At 43.3% G+C, this 15,168-nt stretch overlaps 1 protein-coding gene across 1 annotated transcript; it reads right to left on the bottom strand.

Moving 5' to 3' along the window:
• Positions 1–1,725: 1,725 nt before the first annotated feature.
• On the bottom strand, positions 1,726–14,942 carry Peg10 (paternally expressed 10). The gene is given in 3 exon segments (XM_076833855.2): positions 1,726–6,532; positions 6,535–7,700; positions 14,741–14,942. Coding segments are annotated over 3 exon segments (2,346 nt in total). The 5' UTR covers positions 14,746–14,942; the 3' UTR covers positions 1,726–5,357.
• Between the last annotated feature and the right edge of the window lie 226 nt (positions 14,943–15,168).

The raw sequence follows: 15,168 nt of genomic DNA, 5'->3' as shown, positions 1-15,168 counted from the left end.
GTGTGATGTGTGCTTTATACACCACCCCCATCCCGAATTCACCCACTCCCACCTTTCTGACCCCTCTGCCCATCCCCACATCCCTTTAACCCTTCTTGGGATGTATTTGACTCCATTCTCCCCATTTTCCCTCCCCACTCCAACCAATAAATCTTGATCACTTCCCGTAATATTGATATTAATAATGAAGTTTGTTTTGTCACTGGAGTTGCTATTGGTTGCTTTATTATGTTAATGAGCTACTGGTGGAATAAGTTGATTCCCTGGAGGTGTTTTGGGTATGTAAGTGACCCTGGGTTGTGTGAAGTGTGCTTTATACACCACCCCCATCCCGAATTCACCCACTCCCACCTTCCTGACCCCTCAGCCCATCCCCACACCCCCTTGTCCCCTCTTGTGTCCATTTACCTCCACTCTCCCCCCATTTTACCCTCCCCAATTCCAGTTAATAAATCTCAGTTATTCTAAGTGATATTGATATTAATAATAAAGTTTGTTATGGTCACTGGAGCTGCTATTGCTTGCTTTATATTATATGTTAATGAGCTGCTGGTGGAAGAAACTAATTGATGTCCTGGAGGTGTACTGGGTATATAAGTGACCCCCTGGGTAGTGTGATGTGTGCTTTACACACCACCCCCATCCTGAATTCACCCATTCCCACGTTTCTGACCCCTCTGCCCATCCCCACATGCCCTTAACCCTTCTTGTGATCCACCTGACTCCATTCTCCCCCATTTTCCCTCCCCACTCTAATCAATAAATCTTGATTACTTCAGGTAATATTGATATTAATAATGAAGTTTGTTATGTCACTGGAGTTGCTATTGATGATGTTGTTATTATATATATATTAATGTTTTACAACTGGAATAATATGACATTCTGGGGTATTCCAGGTTTGTCACTGATATTAGGTTGTATGATAGATGTGTGCTTTATACACCATGTCCATCCCAAAGTCGCCCCCTCCCACCTTTATGACCCCTCTGCCTATTCCCACATCCCTTCTTGTGATCCATCTGCCTCCCTCCCCCATTTTACCCTCCCCAATCTAAGTAATAAATCTCATTATTCTAAGTAATATTAGTAATAAAGTTTGTCATGTCACTAGAGTTGCTATTAATTGGTTGCTTTTTTATATGTTAATGAAGTGTTGGGGGGATAAATTAATTGATTCCCTGGAGGTGTTTTGGGTAGATAAGTGACCCTGGGTTGTTTGATTGATGTGTTCTTTATATACCACCCGGATCCCAAATTCACTATCTCCCACCCCTCCCCATCCCCTCTTCCCACCCTCCTAGTGTTCCCTTAGTCCTTCCTCCCACTCTCCACCCTCCCCAGTGCCCACCCTCCCTATTATTAATAAATTTCAATTATTCCAAGTCATACTCGGATTAGAAGATAAATGTTATTTTGTCACCAGAGTCACTGTTAATTGGTTGATTTATTTTATATGATGGCTTTTGTAGCTGGAATATATACTTGGTTTCCTGAAGTGTTCTAGATATGTCATTGATATTGAGTGGTGTTATTGACATGTTCTTCATACACCATCTCCCTCCCAAATGCACCCCACTCCCACCCTCTCACTCTCCCCCTGCCCACTGTGACCTTTCTCCCCCTCCCCATCTCCCCACCTCGTGCCCTGAAGGAAGACGCTGAAATGATCAGGACACAGTTTGCACTTAACCACTAAATCTTTATTGAATTTTTATTAGAACATCAATGCAATATTAGTCAATACAGAGAAATATAGAGTAAAGAGAATACAATAATAGTTTGAAGGAAGGGTAGGGGTTGGGAGGTGGGGCAGGGTAAGGAGGAGGGCAGGGTTAGGGTGAAGGGGTGGGGGTAAGGAGGAGGGCTACTGACAGGGGCAAAAGCAAGGGTTTATTCATCACTTTCTTTCAAATTTCATGAATATTAACCACATCATCATCATCAATTTCATTTTAGCAACAAACTCTCAAGGGGCACCCATCTTTCCACAAATTGATCCCTGAAGTTAATACCCAGGGCCTTTATGAAATTAATCCAATCACATGTGAACTTTTACTAACATTTAATCCATGTCCAATTCATTCTGAATAGATTGATCTCCCTGCAGTTCCCTCTGAATTTATTTGAAATCATTAGGGGTAAGAGGTATGGGGTAAAGGGTCATAAGTAAGTACACGTGTCCACTTAGCAATATCTAATACATAATCTTATCCTAACTTATCCTAAATAGTCCCACCCACTTAAGATTACTTAATAATCCCTCCCATCCTAAAATACTATGATTATATATCCCCTACTACTTAAACTGATTACATAAAGAAATAAAAACAATGCAAAATTCCACAGACCAATTTAACAGCGTTCTACAATCTGAAACAACAAAGAACTTTCAGTCCCATCAGACACATGATCTCTTAGATGAAAATGTCACATGGTTCTTCTTTTCCTCTGGTGGTCCTTCACTGCTGCTCAGGTCTTTCCAGCAGGATGTTCTCTGCTGCCATCTTGGAACGGGATCTGATGTGAGATGTCTGTGGTGGGTGATGACTGGATCAATTCAGGAGTCCAAGAGGTACCTACAAACTTAAACAAAATTCCAGACTGCACCATTTAGATGTGTCCATCTTATTTTGTGCATCTGCAAGTTCACCGTATGTCTTCCCATGATTGAATCAAATACATCATCGCTCAAACTGAATTGACCCTTTATAAATGTATGTAAACCTTCTCTATTTCAATATCCTAACATGATGACCATACTTACTTATCTTCAGGCTTGACTCGCAATGGGAGCTCTTAGATCTTCTTCCTTGATTTAATTAATGAAGAATGCAAATTCTGATGTTTTAATTATCTATCTCCTTCCTGTTTTTATTTTGCTCCCTTTCTAACTTCTTGTCTCTTCCTTATGAATAAAGGCATTTTTGTTGGAAATGCCAAAAGAAAGTTTTAAAGTATCCAATTAACATAAATTTGATCAACAGAAACAAAATAAATCAATTGAGAAAGGAAACTTATCAAACTGAAAAAGGAAACTTATCAAACTGAAAAAGGAAACTTATCAAATTGAAAAAGGAAACTTACCAAAATGAGAAAGGAAACTTAACTAAATTTCAATACTATAGAGCAATAAATGTAAGATTACTTATCCTTAACACCTAAAAGATAGTATAGATAGGAGTAGAGCATAGTACACACTGCCAAAAAGTCAATCACAAGCTTTAGTAAACAGTCCGACGTGTCAGGGATTTTGTGAGTTGTGAACCCACGCCAGCATGCTCTCCCTGATCGTTTTGCTGTTGGCCAGGCTTCTGCTTGCAATGGTGGCAAATGTCCGTGTGCACATGCCAGGGCTGCAGAAAATGACCCATTTCTAGGCACTCTGCAGCTTGAAGATCAATTGAAAACTGTAAATTTGACACACAACAATTCAAATGTATGGAAGATGGATTGAGATTTGAGGTAAACGGAAGTAACGCTTCACAATAGTCCAGAAGCACAAATGCACCATTTTAAAAATACTCTAAAACACACAAGTGATTGACAAGCTTTCTGATTCCATTGAAGAAAATAAGGAAAAATTGTTTTAGACTAAATAGCCAATTAGGTTTTTCTTTTGTGCAATTTAAAAAGTCCAATAAATTGAAGATTTATTATAATAAATACTCCAGTTCTGAGGAGCCTCTCATTCACAGTATTGTAAGAAGTTCACAGTAAAGAGATATCTAATGCTATGTTTTTTAAAATTTGTACTTAATTTAACAATAAGAATTGAATAGTACTTTGTCATTCAATGGAAACTTTTGAAAGCATAGCCAACACTTTAAAACACTGTTAAAGAACACTACTATAGATAGAAGTTTTAAGTATTTAAACATGCAAGGGGTGGGGGATAATAATGAATATATGAAAGATGAGGCTGATGAAAAGGAAACTTCACCATTAAGACTCCTCTTCAGGCAATTTGGAATATAAATCCTGTAGCAGGGTTAATGGCAGTAGTAAAGAATTAAACAGAAAGAGAGAGGTTAGACAAGTGGTTCAAGGTAGTAGCAAGGGACTAGGTTAAAGAAGTCAGGCAGTCCCAGGTTAGCACAAAGAGTCCAGGAGACACCAGAGGTGTCACTGGATCGAAGACAACTCTTGTGTTGTCAGTTGCTTTGTGAGGCCTTTCATCCATTGGCAGCTTGATTCTTTCGAGGTGATTACCCTCAGGTCATCTTCTCATTAAAGAAGTCCATATCCTCAAGACAGTGCCCAGTGCTCTAATTCCTCTTCCCTCCCATGCACAGGAGTGTGGGTCTGGGTGCAAAATCATTTCCCCTCTCCAATCATCCTAATGCTACAGTCTAATGAGGGGACTGATGATGGAATGCCCAGATGCAAATGGAGGCAGAGACATAGACAGATGCTTCCCAAACTTCAACTGGTGTTTTTCCAGCCAATTAACAACATTCGTGAGAATTCTTTCTGAAGTCCCAGCACAAGTTGGTAACAATTAACTCAGAGCCTCTTTTAAGAGTTGGGTACGGGATTTAGGAGTCCTTTGATTTGCTGATCTTTAGCCCTCACACATGATTGAGAGGTGGTCACAACATTTCACAGACACCTAACACACCTGGAGCCATTACTGGCATGATGATGGTAAGATGTTGTGTCAAAGCCAGAGTTCTTGGGTACACGTGATTTGCACCAGGATATGAAGGCACACTCTTAACATGCAAGAGTCTGTCTGAGAGCACTTCCTTTTTCAGGCCTGAGGTGTTACATGTCGCAGGGGTGTTTGCCTGCTTCTGGGAGAACCAGTCGACTTGCTGCTCCTTGAGAATTAACGGAACCATGAAAGTGGAGTTTGAAGATGGTGAAGTTTCTAAGGGTGCAGCAAGAGGATCACGGAAGCCTTTCTACACTGCACCAAAAACTGTGGCTTCCTTTATAAGGCCTCGGTCCTCCAGTGAGTCCCGAAGCTGCAAGAAGGGTCATGTCCTCCTCCTCCTTGTCTCCCCCTCCCTTAAGAAATCAGCATTTCCTGTGTTTGCATCAGCTTCTCTGTAAAGAAATTTGGCAGTCATTAATTTAGATGGTGACAGAGGTTTCAGACTTCTTTGGAAAGTAAACTTTTTAATTGGCAGTCAAGGTAAAAAACTGAGATAATTTCTTGGTAAATATTATTTTGAAGGTCTTCTGGTGCTTTAAGATGTGTGCCAGTTCAGGGTGGCCCTGACCTTCTGTAGCCTTTCAGAAAGCATGTGGCTTGAAGATACAGTAGCTCAATTTAGCACACAGTCACTGATTGAGAAGCTACACAGGAATAATCTTTGAGGGAAGAGATCTTGAAGGGACATGACAGGAATTCACATGGTACTGTAAGATGGAGGCGGCGGTGGCGGCGGCGGCGGCGGCGGCGGCTGCGGCGGCGGATACTGCGGCACCGGAGGCTGGCGGTACCAATGTGGATTCCAAGTGATCATAACAGGTACGTAGAGAGATCTTCCTTGACCATCTCGTCCCACTGGGTACCACGCAAATCCTACTGGGTAGGTCGGGTACGTGGTGTATGTGGGGTACGACTGGTATCCAGGTACTTGAGGAATATATTCGGTGTAGGTTGCCAGGTGCGCTTGGTCTTCCAAATTAGGAATAGACAGGCGAGGATACTGGTTCTGGATGGTGAAATGGTTTGGAGCTCGGCAATCATAAGAAACTTGCAGTTTCCACCCCCTCTTGACCTGGAGAACTTGGGCTCCGTTTGGTGCAATGGTTGGGGTAATCAGGCCATCCTTCACATTTCTCGCCACGAAATCTCGGAGAGCTGCCATTTCAGGTTCAGACAGGGAGTACACGTGCCCACTGGGAATGCTGTGCGCTCCAGGTATCATCTCTATGTTGGGGTCAACCAGACGGTGATCTGGGTAGACGTGCTCATCAACTGGAGTGTACACATTCTGGACGTAGTAGTACCTCACTGGTTGGTAAACTCTGTATCCGTCGACTGGGTAGTAGAGTGACGGGTGTGGTGCTGGTGGTGGGAGCGAGGGAGGTATTGGAGTGTACATCCGGCAGTGGTATCGGCAGTACTCGGAGTCGAAGACGATGGATCGAGTGCTCCAAGTGATGTTGGGGTCATGTGTGCTCAGCCAGCGAACCCCCAGGACAACAGGAAAGAACGGAGACTGAGTCACATCAAATGACAGCACCTCGCGGTGATCTCCCAGGTCAACAATCAGGTTGTGAGTTTCGTGGACAACGGGGCCCGACGCGATGGGGCGCCCATCAATTGCTTCCACGAGTATTGGCCAGTCCTTGACTCTTATAGGAATTCCATTTTGAGCAACGTATTCGTGATCAATGAAGTTTCCAGAAGCACCAGAATCGATCATGGCTCGGACGAACAGGGTGTGTCTGCCCGGAAGATGGATCTGGAGCATCACTTGCAGGTGTGGAGATGAAGCATCATCTGGTGGGGACCTTATTAATTCCGGCCCGGTCGCTGAAGGTCCCTCTACAGCGGGGCCGGGGAGTTTCCCGCCGGTGAAGACTTTGAGGCCTTGGCAGGACAGTTGTCGGCGTAGTGACCTCCGTTTCCACAGTAGAGACAGAGGTTCAGTTTACGGCGTCTTTCCTTTTCTTCCTGGGTCAGGCGCATGCGGGCACCTCCCACGGGCTCGGTGGGATCTACCTGGTGGTGGCTTGACACGTGAGGCATCACCAGCGCCCGGGGTGGGGAGCGGGGCTTGCGAGCAGCAGCAGCTCTGGCCAGCCTTCTCTCAATGTGAATGCACTGGCCGATCAACGCCGACAGCGACTTGGGGGCCTCGAGGTGGGAGAGCTCTTCCTGAATGTGGTCGCTGAGACCCTCGTGGTACTGGTCAATCAGGGCAGGTTCATTCCAATCCAGGTCCTGGGCAATCATCTGGAAAGCGTTGGAATAGTCGATGACAGAGCCCATGCCCTGGCGCAGACGTCTGATCTTGCGTTTGGCGGCCTCTCGTCTCTGAGGGTCTTCAAAGACATGCTTCATTTCCATCATGAAGGCGGGGTAGTTGTGCATCAGGTAGTGGGATCGCTCCAGTTTGGCAGAGGCCCAACGGGCAGCACGGCCGGTCATCATGCTTGTCACGAAGCAAACACGGACACGATCAATTGAGAAATCTCTGGTGCTTTTTTCCATGAAGACTTGGCACTGGGACATGAAAGGAGCCAGCATGTCGGGGTTGCCATCAAACTTCTCTGGCAGGTCTTCTGGGCACTCTTCCTCAATTGGAGCGGGTGGGGCAGCAGCCGCCGCAGCACCTTGGAGCTCAATGTCATCTTCATCATCCTCAGGGACGGGTTCCACTTGCTCACGCAGAGTGGTATTCTCCTCTGTGAGCTTCTGTACCTGGTTCTGCAGGTTGTTGTTTTCCTCGGACTGCCTGATGACCTTCTCTCTCAGGTTGTTGATCTCTTCGGAGAGCTCATCCCTCCTGCGTTCCGTCATGTTTGGGACGCAGGGGCTCTTGTGGCCGCTGGGCTTGTTGTTGTTGTTGTTGTTGGGGGGAGGGGGAGGGGGAGGCGGTGGGCAGTCGGGACCCAGGGTGACGGTTGGTGTGGGAGGAGACCTCCCAGGTGTTGCTTCACTTCTGTGGGGGTGGAGGCCTGGATCCTGGCCCCCTCTTGCACCCCTTCTTCTCTTTGTTTTCAAAACCCGCTTATTTCTGTAAATGAAGATAAGAGTATACATTCAACATATATATCTAAAGGGGCACAATGCAAAGAAGGTTTAGTATTTAATGCACCTCTCTGATCTACTTGCTCATATTAATAATTAGCCAACAAAGAAAACACATCCTCAAAAGAAAAGCAAATGAAGTCATCAATCAGTACAACAAATAATGAAAGCACTCTTCTTTCTCTGATGCTCAAATGACCTTTCCTTCCTCAAAAATCACCTTTGCATTGTGATTCATCAATATGCAAACTTTAACATCACTATGCTCACCTTTATAGGCTATTAAGTAATTTTGTATGGAGGGAATGAAGCAAGAAACTTTTAGGCAAAGATAGATACCAAATAAATTATGCAAAAAAATTCCAAAATAACTTTTGCAATTAAAGAAATTAGGTGAAAACCAGCTAATATCCCAATCAATTAAACAACAGCAACTAAAAACAACCACACAGCAAGAGAGATGCCTGCATTTATCAGCTCTGAAAAAGAACACATGCCAATTGTCATGACCTCTGTCCACCTCTACAGAGAACATAATTGATTATCAAATCAAACAACCACCACCACAAAAAACACAAGACTGTCTAATTACTTTTCTGACCATAATTTAACTTCCCAAAGAGAATTCTCTTTGGGTCAGAAATGGCACTTAACAGCAACATGTATATGTCAGTTTCCTTCCTCATTACATAGTCATTCAACAAATATTAATTGATGCCTCCTAACAAGAACTAGGCTAGAAAATGAGACTCTTTTTCAAAGATGACCAACAATAGTTAATTATGACTTAATTATAATGATTACTTATTTATTAAAATTCAATTTAATTATATCATGCAGATAAACCACATAGCAAATGTTCAACAACTGTCTGTTAGCACTAATAAGGTTATTAATTAGAAAACAGAAAGGTAACTTTCTGTTTAAATAGGGAGGGGCTGCAACTATAGTGACCTGGGCACCCATTTACATACTAAAACTATTCTTTTTTTTTTGTTTGTCTCCCCCCCCCCCCCTTTAAATACTGTGTTGGTCAAACAACTCCAGGACTTTATTGATCCTTCAGGTCATCAGTTTGCAATTCCTGGTTCTTAATCAAGATTTGTCACCATAGCCCCACCCCAAAGGTTTGTAATATACAGGTGGGACAAAGCTGTACTCAGGGCTGGGGGTCTGGGGGTTGGGGTTGGTAGGTGGGGGTGTAGGAGATAGGAGGTGGGGGTTAGGGAGTGGGGGGTAGGGAGTGGAAGGTGGGGTGGGGGATGGGGGTAGAAGGTAGGGGGTAGGGAGTGGAAGGTGGGGGATGGGGGTAGAAGGTAGGGGGTAGAGAGTGGGGGTTTGGGATAGAAGGTGGGGGATAGGGGGTAGAGAGTGGAAGGTGGGGGATAGAGGGTAGCAGGCTGGGGGCGGTAGGAGGTGAAAGGTGGGGGTAAAGATGGAAGGTAGAGTTGGGTGGGTAGGGGGGTAGGGTGAATGGATGTGTCTGGAGGTGGTATAGGAGAATTAAATGTTCTAATTATGAGTGTGATGTTAATAAATCACACAATAAGTCATAATAAAGTGCCTTCCTGAAAAATAGTGTTAAATGCATTTAGAGTGATTTAATCATTTAAAATTTCAATAATTTCAAATCCCAAATCTGGAAAATTTAAATACATAAGAAGTTTAAAACTTAATATATAATATATGAAAGTTTAAAAAGTTTTTAAAACTTTGGAAAGTTTAATAAGTTTTTAAAAGTTTAACTTTTTTAACTTGAAAAGTTTAAATCTTCGAGAAGTTTTGAAAGTTCTGAAAGTTTTAAAAGTTCAAAACTTTAAAAAAGTTCAGTTTTTAAAAAAGTTTAAACTTTTTAAAGTTTAAGAAAAGTTTTAAACAGTATAAAAGTTTTTAAAAATATTTAAATTTAGTTTAAAATGTTTAAAACACTTTGTAGTTTAAAAGTTCAAAACTTTTAAGTAAACAAAACTTTTAAACCATAACTTGTTTCTCTCTGATCTATCAAAGCAAAAGCGGTTATTAAATAAATTACATAAAGTTTAAAAAAATATTAATTAAAGAAGTTAAATGGAAAATAACTAATATTTCAACCTCTAGGGTATAAGATAAAAGGGGATATGGTATTAAATCACTCATGAGCCCCCCCCCTTTCCTAACACCCCTCTTTTCCACTATACCACCTCATTTTCCCCTACATTCTTTGCTGTTGATATGGCCTCTCCAAGGCGTGGCAATAGAGCAAGCAAGGTCCTTAAGGGACAAGGGTTAGTGTGTAATTTTAATAATTTTAACTTAATTACTTTAGTAACTTAGGCTACAAACACAATGAATAATTGACATTCAAGATAATATATTATCAAGCTTACAAAAATTAGAAGACACAACAAACACATCATAACCTGTAATGTTCAGTCTCATTTCCAGCTCTTTAAAAACAATAGGATAGGTTAACAATGGCAATGCAAAGCACAATATAATACAATTTTTATTTATTAAATTAAGAATTTTAATGTCTCATTAAAAAACAACTAATAAACAAAGGTCAGGTGACTAAGGTGTCACTTAGCTTGTGTGCACATTTTAATCAAAATAGACAAGGCTTCCTACAGGGCAGTCACAGCATGGCCTAGTGCAGCTTGACACAGGTCAGGAAGGTTAATCTCCATGTCAATAACAGATACTGGGGTGGGCTATATTTAAGCTGAAGTTTGATGATTTTACCATGATTAAAAAAAATGATGGGACAGAAATTACATTGGGAAATCATCAAATAATATATTGTTTAGGGAAACAAAATCAATAACAATTAAAAATTCAAATGCCTTCATTATACAGAAAGGTAATTTACAAGTGAGGAGACTGGAGTTAAGATCACAGGAAGGGGCTACAATTATCTATTTGGGGAATGCATGCCCCTTCCTCTGTCCCCCTCAAGACATTACATTTTGTTTGTTTGAATAGCACTAATATATATACATATAAAATTGAGGCCTTATTTGGCTTGCAAAGTCACCAGTTTAAGACCTCTGACCTTTACCAGTGTTAGGACTCAAGCCCCCACTGGGGTTTGCAATTTTGGGGTGGGACTCTTAAGACCAAAGCAAAGTAGTCAACCCATTAAAAGTTAACAGAATAGTGGGCAGGCAGGTTAATACTAAATTTAAGTAAATTACAAAAATGTTTAACAGCACCAGGTACAGTGCAAGTTCACAGGATGCAAGGAGCATTTCAACTTGATTTGACTAATAAAACTCTGGCTCCTTAAAGTCCCTCTTATAGGGACTGGATTGGAGAGGTGGGGTCAAGAGGTCCCATTCTTGAAAACTGAGAGGTCACACTGCAAAAAGCCAAGCTGCCTGGGACAGAAGTCATAATAAATATTTCAGTTTTAGTCTACTTAGTAATTAAGTACATTTGATTAATTATCAACTTTTCACAATGACTTCTAGAAACTTATTCCCCAAATCCACCAAAGAGCAAGAGTAGCCAAAAAAAAAAAAAAAAAAAACCAAAAACACAAAAAAACCATACATATACATCCCATTAGTAAATGAAATACCATTAGGCAACTCTTAATTGTTTTAAATTTTCAAAATGTCCAATTTTTTAAAGTATTATGTGCATTACTTGTAAAATACAAGTTCTATTAATATGCACTTTTTTTTAAACCAGTGTTTTGAACCTCTTTAATATGCAGACACAGAATTCCCAAAGAAGCAGCAAACTTAAAGCTGTAATTATATGTACATTTTTTCCATAGATTGTATATTTTTAAGGGGCCAGGGAATTGGTGGGGGGGGGAGTGATAGACTTTTGGAAGCCAAAAAACTTCCATTTCTCCCCTTAAAAAAACTCCTGGCTCATAGTTTGTAATATAGAGAACCAGGTTTTTAATTTCTTCATTAATTAGAATATTTTTACATGGTACATTTGACTGGCAATAAGTAATACAGATGTTTAATTATGCCAGTTGAAACAGTCTATATTTTGTAACTATTTTATGTTTCATTACACAAATTTTAAATGTCAATGTATACCATTAATAACCTATTTGCCCAAAATTTAAATAATTAGTTTTTTATGAAAAAAACTAATTACTTAGGATAACAAACAATTGGCTTTTTATGAAAAAAGCCAATTACTTGGGATAACAAATAATTAGCTTTTTATGAAAAAAGCCAATTACTTGGGATAACAAATAATTAGCTTTTTATGAAAAAAGCCAATTACTTGGAATATTAAATAATTAGCTTTTTATGAAAAAAGCTAATTATTTGGAATAATTTAAATTAATTTAGTGTCTTTATAATTACAGCTTACATTATTAAAGTTCAAAAATGCATACTTTTTTTTTTTTTTTTTTTAAGAAACTCTTAGATATGTGAAGGTACAACCCAGGACAACAAAGCACCAAAGCAGAATAAGAAAACAGAAAAGACCTGCAACACTAAGCAAGAAGACAAATAAACCAATTTACTCTGGTCATTTAACACATGTTAATGAATGCCTACCATGTGCCAGGCACAATTTATTGTATGTAGGCAGGTTAGCCAGGGCTAATCCCTTAGTTTCCAATGGGGAAAATAAACCCCAGTTTCATAGACACACAAACACTTCATCCTTGCTCAAAGGCCAAACCAGCAACACCAATGTGCCACTTAAAACTCCTATGAAACAAACACAGCCCAAATTGTTCCTTGCTTTGTATTCACCAAAGCATTCAATTCCAGTAGGTCCACTAGTGTCTTTAAAAAAAAGGTAATGTGAAAATATTTTTTAATTTTTTTAATTTATAATAAAAACATTTGGCTAAATTGCCTTTAGAGGCACAGCGAAGTCAGCTTAGACATTCCCATCATAAACATCAGTTTAAATTGTAAGATTGTTATTTAATACATGCAAAACACTTATAAAAAGTGTTTGCAAATGCCAGGTATAATTGTTGTTAATTGTTCTTATTTATTATTCTTGTACTTATTAGATACTAGTGGACAAAAAGCAAAACCGCGCAGCAGAGAAACCGCAGGGGGGCGGGTCTGTGCAGCCAGGCTCAGGCAATGAAGGCGCGCAGGCGCATAGGATAAGGCCTAATGGGAGGGCCAGGGGCTCACACTGCGCAAGCGCGAGAAGGCTCTGCTGAAGGCGGGGCTGTAGGCCAGCTCAGAGGAGGCAGGCTCAGGGTGGAGCCAAGCTTTGGAAAGGCGGGGTCTGGGCAGGCCACCTCAGAGGAGGGGCCTCAGGGAGAGGCGGGGTCTGGGCAGGCCACCTCAGAGGAGGGGCCTCAGGGAGGGGAGGGGTCTGGGCAGGCCACCTCAGAGGAGGGGCCTCAGTGAGGGGAGGGATCTGGGCTACCACCTCAGAGGAGGGGTTCGGGGAGGGGCGGGGTCTGGGCAGGCCACCTCAGAGGAGGGGGCTCAGGGAGGGGCGGGGTCTGGGTAGGCTGGCTCCAAGAGTCAGCGCTGGAGAGGCGGGGCCTGGGGAGGCGCGCTCTGGGGAGGCGCGCTGCAGGGGAGGCGCGCTCTGAGTAGGCGCTGGGAGGGAGGAAGGGAGGCGCTAAGCGCGTTCTGAGCAGATACTGCAGAGAAGGCGCGTTAGGATGGGCGGGGCAGGCCGGAGACTGGCTGCTACAGGGCTGCAGAGTGTCTGCACGCCACTCCCAAGATCCCGCCCCCCCAAACCCCTCCCACCAACCTCCAACAGCCAGATTCATTTCATGCAGCAAGAGCAATCACCCCAGATCCAGCCCCCCCCCCCCAACTCAGCAAACCGACAGTTTCCACAAACTGTTGCTGGACACCGATTCACGCCACCACGACAACTACACCGCCGCTTCAATCAACATAACTAGGCAGCCTAATCTGCCATCCCCAAAAGTCAGAGCCCTTCCACTCCACTGCCATAGCAGGAATGGTGTGGGCAGAATGTTAAACACTAATTTTTTTGCCCAAGGCTCCATTTTGTCTAACAGAACCATCATGCACAGAGCCATCCTGCAAAGAAATACAGTGGGAGCCATTCGAAAAGGTGAAAGGGTGGGGTCCCCATCTAAGAAGCAGAGTAATTGTACTCTGCAGCCCTTTTCCCTCTATACCTGGTTTATCTGTAGCGCCAAACAGCCTGCAGCTCTTGTACCTCTGCAGCAGTTTCCACTTTGCAAGCCTTTTAGGTGTAAATTGTTCCGCAGTTCATGTGCCTTATAGCGCATTGAAGCGCTATTGTATAGCTAATATCATTTTTGTAGCGCTTTTGAATAGCTAGCCTTCAGCTCAGAATTTGAAGCGCATTTAAAGCGCAAGCTAATCTTTAGTCTGCAGCTCAGATATCGCTGCAGTTTTTACAGGTCTGTAGCGCATGTAAGCGCCAGTCCGTAGGGCGAGAAGCGCCCATCAGTTTCTAGCGCATGAAGCGCCAGTTTGTAGCGCATGAAGCGCCAGTCCTTAGCGCATGAAGCGCCCATCAGTTTCTAGTGCATGAAGCGCCAGTCCTTAGCGCATGAAGCGCCCATCAGTTTCTAGCGCATGAAGCGCCAGTTCTTAGCGCATGAAGCGCCCATCAGTTTCTAGCGCATGAAGCGCCAGTCCTTAGCGCATGAAGCGCCCATCAGTTTCTAGCGCGTGAAGCGCCCCTCAGTTTGTAGCGCATGAAGCGCCACTTCATAGCGCATGAAGCGCAAGTTTGTAGCGCAATGAAGCGCTTATCAGTTTGTAGCGCATAGAAGCGTCAATTAGTTTTAGCACATAGCACTTTGTAGCGCATTTGTAGAGCTATCTGCAAATTAGTCTGTAGCTCATGTGCGTCTGCAGCTCATTCCTGTCTGCAGCTCATGTCTGTCTACAGACCGTATCTGGACTTGGGTCCTGGAAACCAGAGCCCTGAAGGCTTGGTTTCCCCCAGTCAGTTTTGGGGTTCTGCCAGTGAAGGCGTGGCAAGGTTTGCGTGGAGACATTCTGGGGCGCTACTCCATCTCCCGCAGCTCCCGATAAAAACGGGGAATGAATGTGATCTTAAAAATAAAAACATCCTCACCGCATACTCACCACGCGAGGACTCCTCTGCGAAGACAGGAAGGAAGGGGTCCCACACCTGGCCAGGCGTGGGCTCCACTGGGTGCTCCGCAGCCCGGAGTGGCTCCGGACGCGAGCCCGCTCAGCGGACCTCTCGAGAGGCTCAGTGGACCCTCTCCGATGTTCTCCTCAGGTCGCAGTCAGGTTTCTTCGACACACACCAACCGAAGTTGAAGCGCGTGTACCCGGAGCCCAGACCGCCTGTCTTATATAGGCTGAACAGAGGAGGGGGGCGCCAAATCCCAGCGTGCTCTGCGGGCTGGGGGGCGGAGGGGGGTGCGGGGGCGGGAAGAATGGGGGATGGGGGAGGGGGGGCGATGGCCACGCTTCAGTGGCCCGCCGCTAGAGGGAGTACGGGATTAGGGAGGGGGTGCAGGATGCTGAGGCTGA

This window comes from Callospermophilus lateralis, chromosome 1 (assembly GCF_048772815.1).
Source record: "Callospermophilus lateralis isolate mCalLat2 chromosome 1, mCalLat2.hap1, whole genome shotgun sequence".
NCBI lineage: Eukaryota > Metazoa > Chordata > Mammalia > Rodentia > Sciuridae > Callospermophilus > Callospermophilus lateralis.
This window is presented reverse-complemented; position numbering and strand designations above follow the sequence as displayed.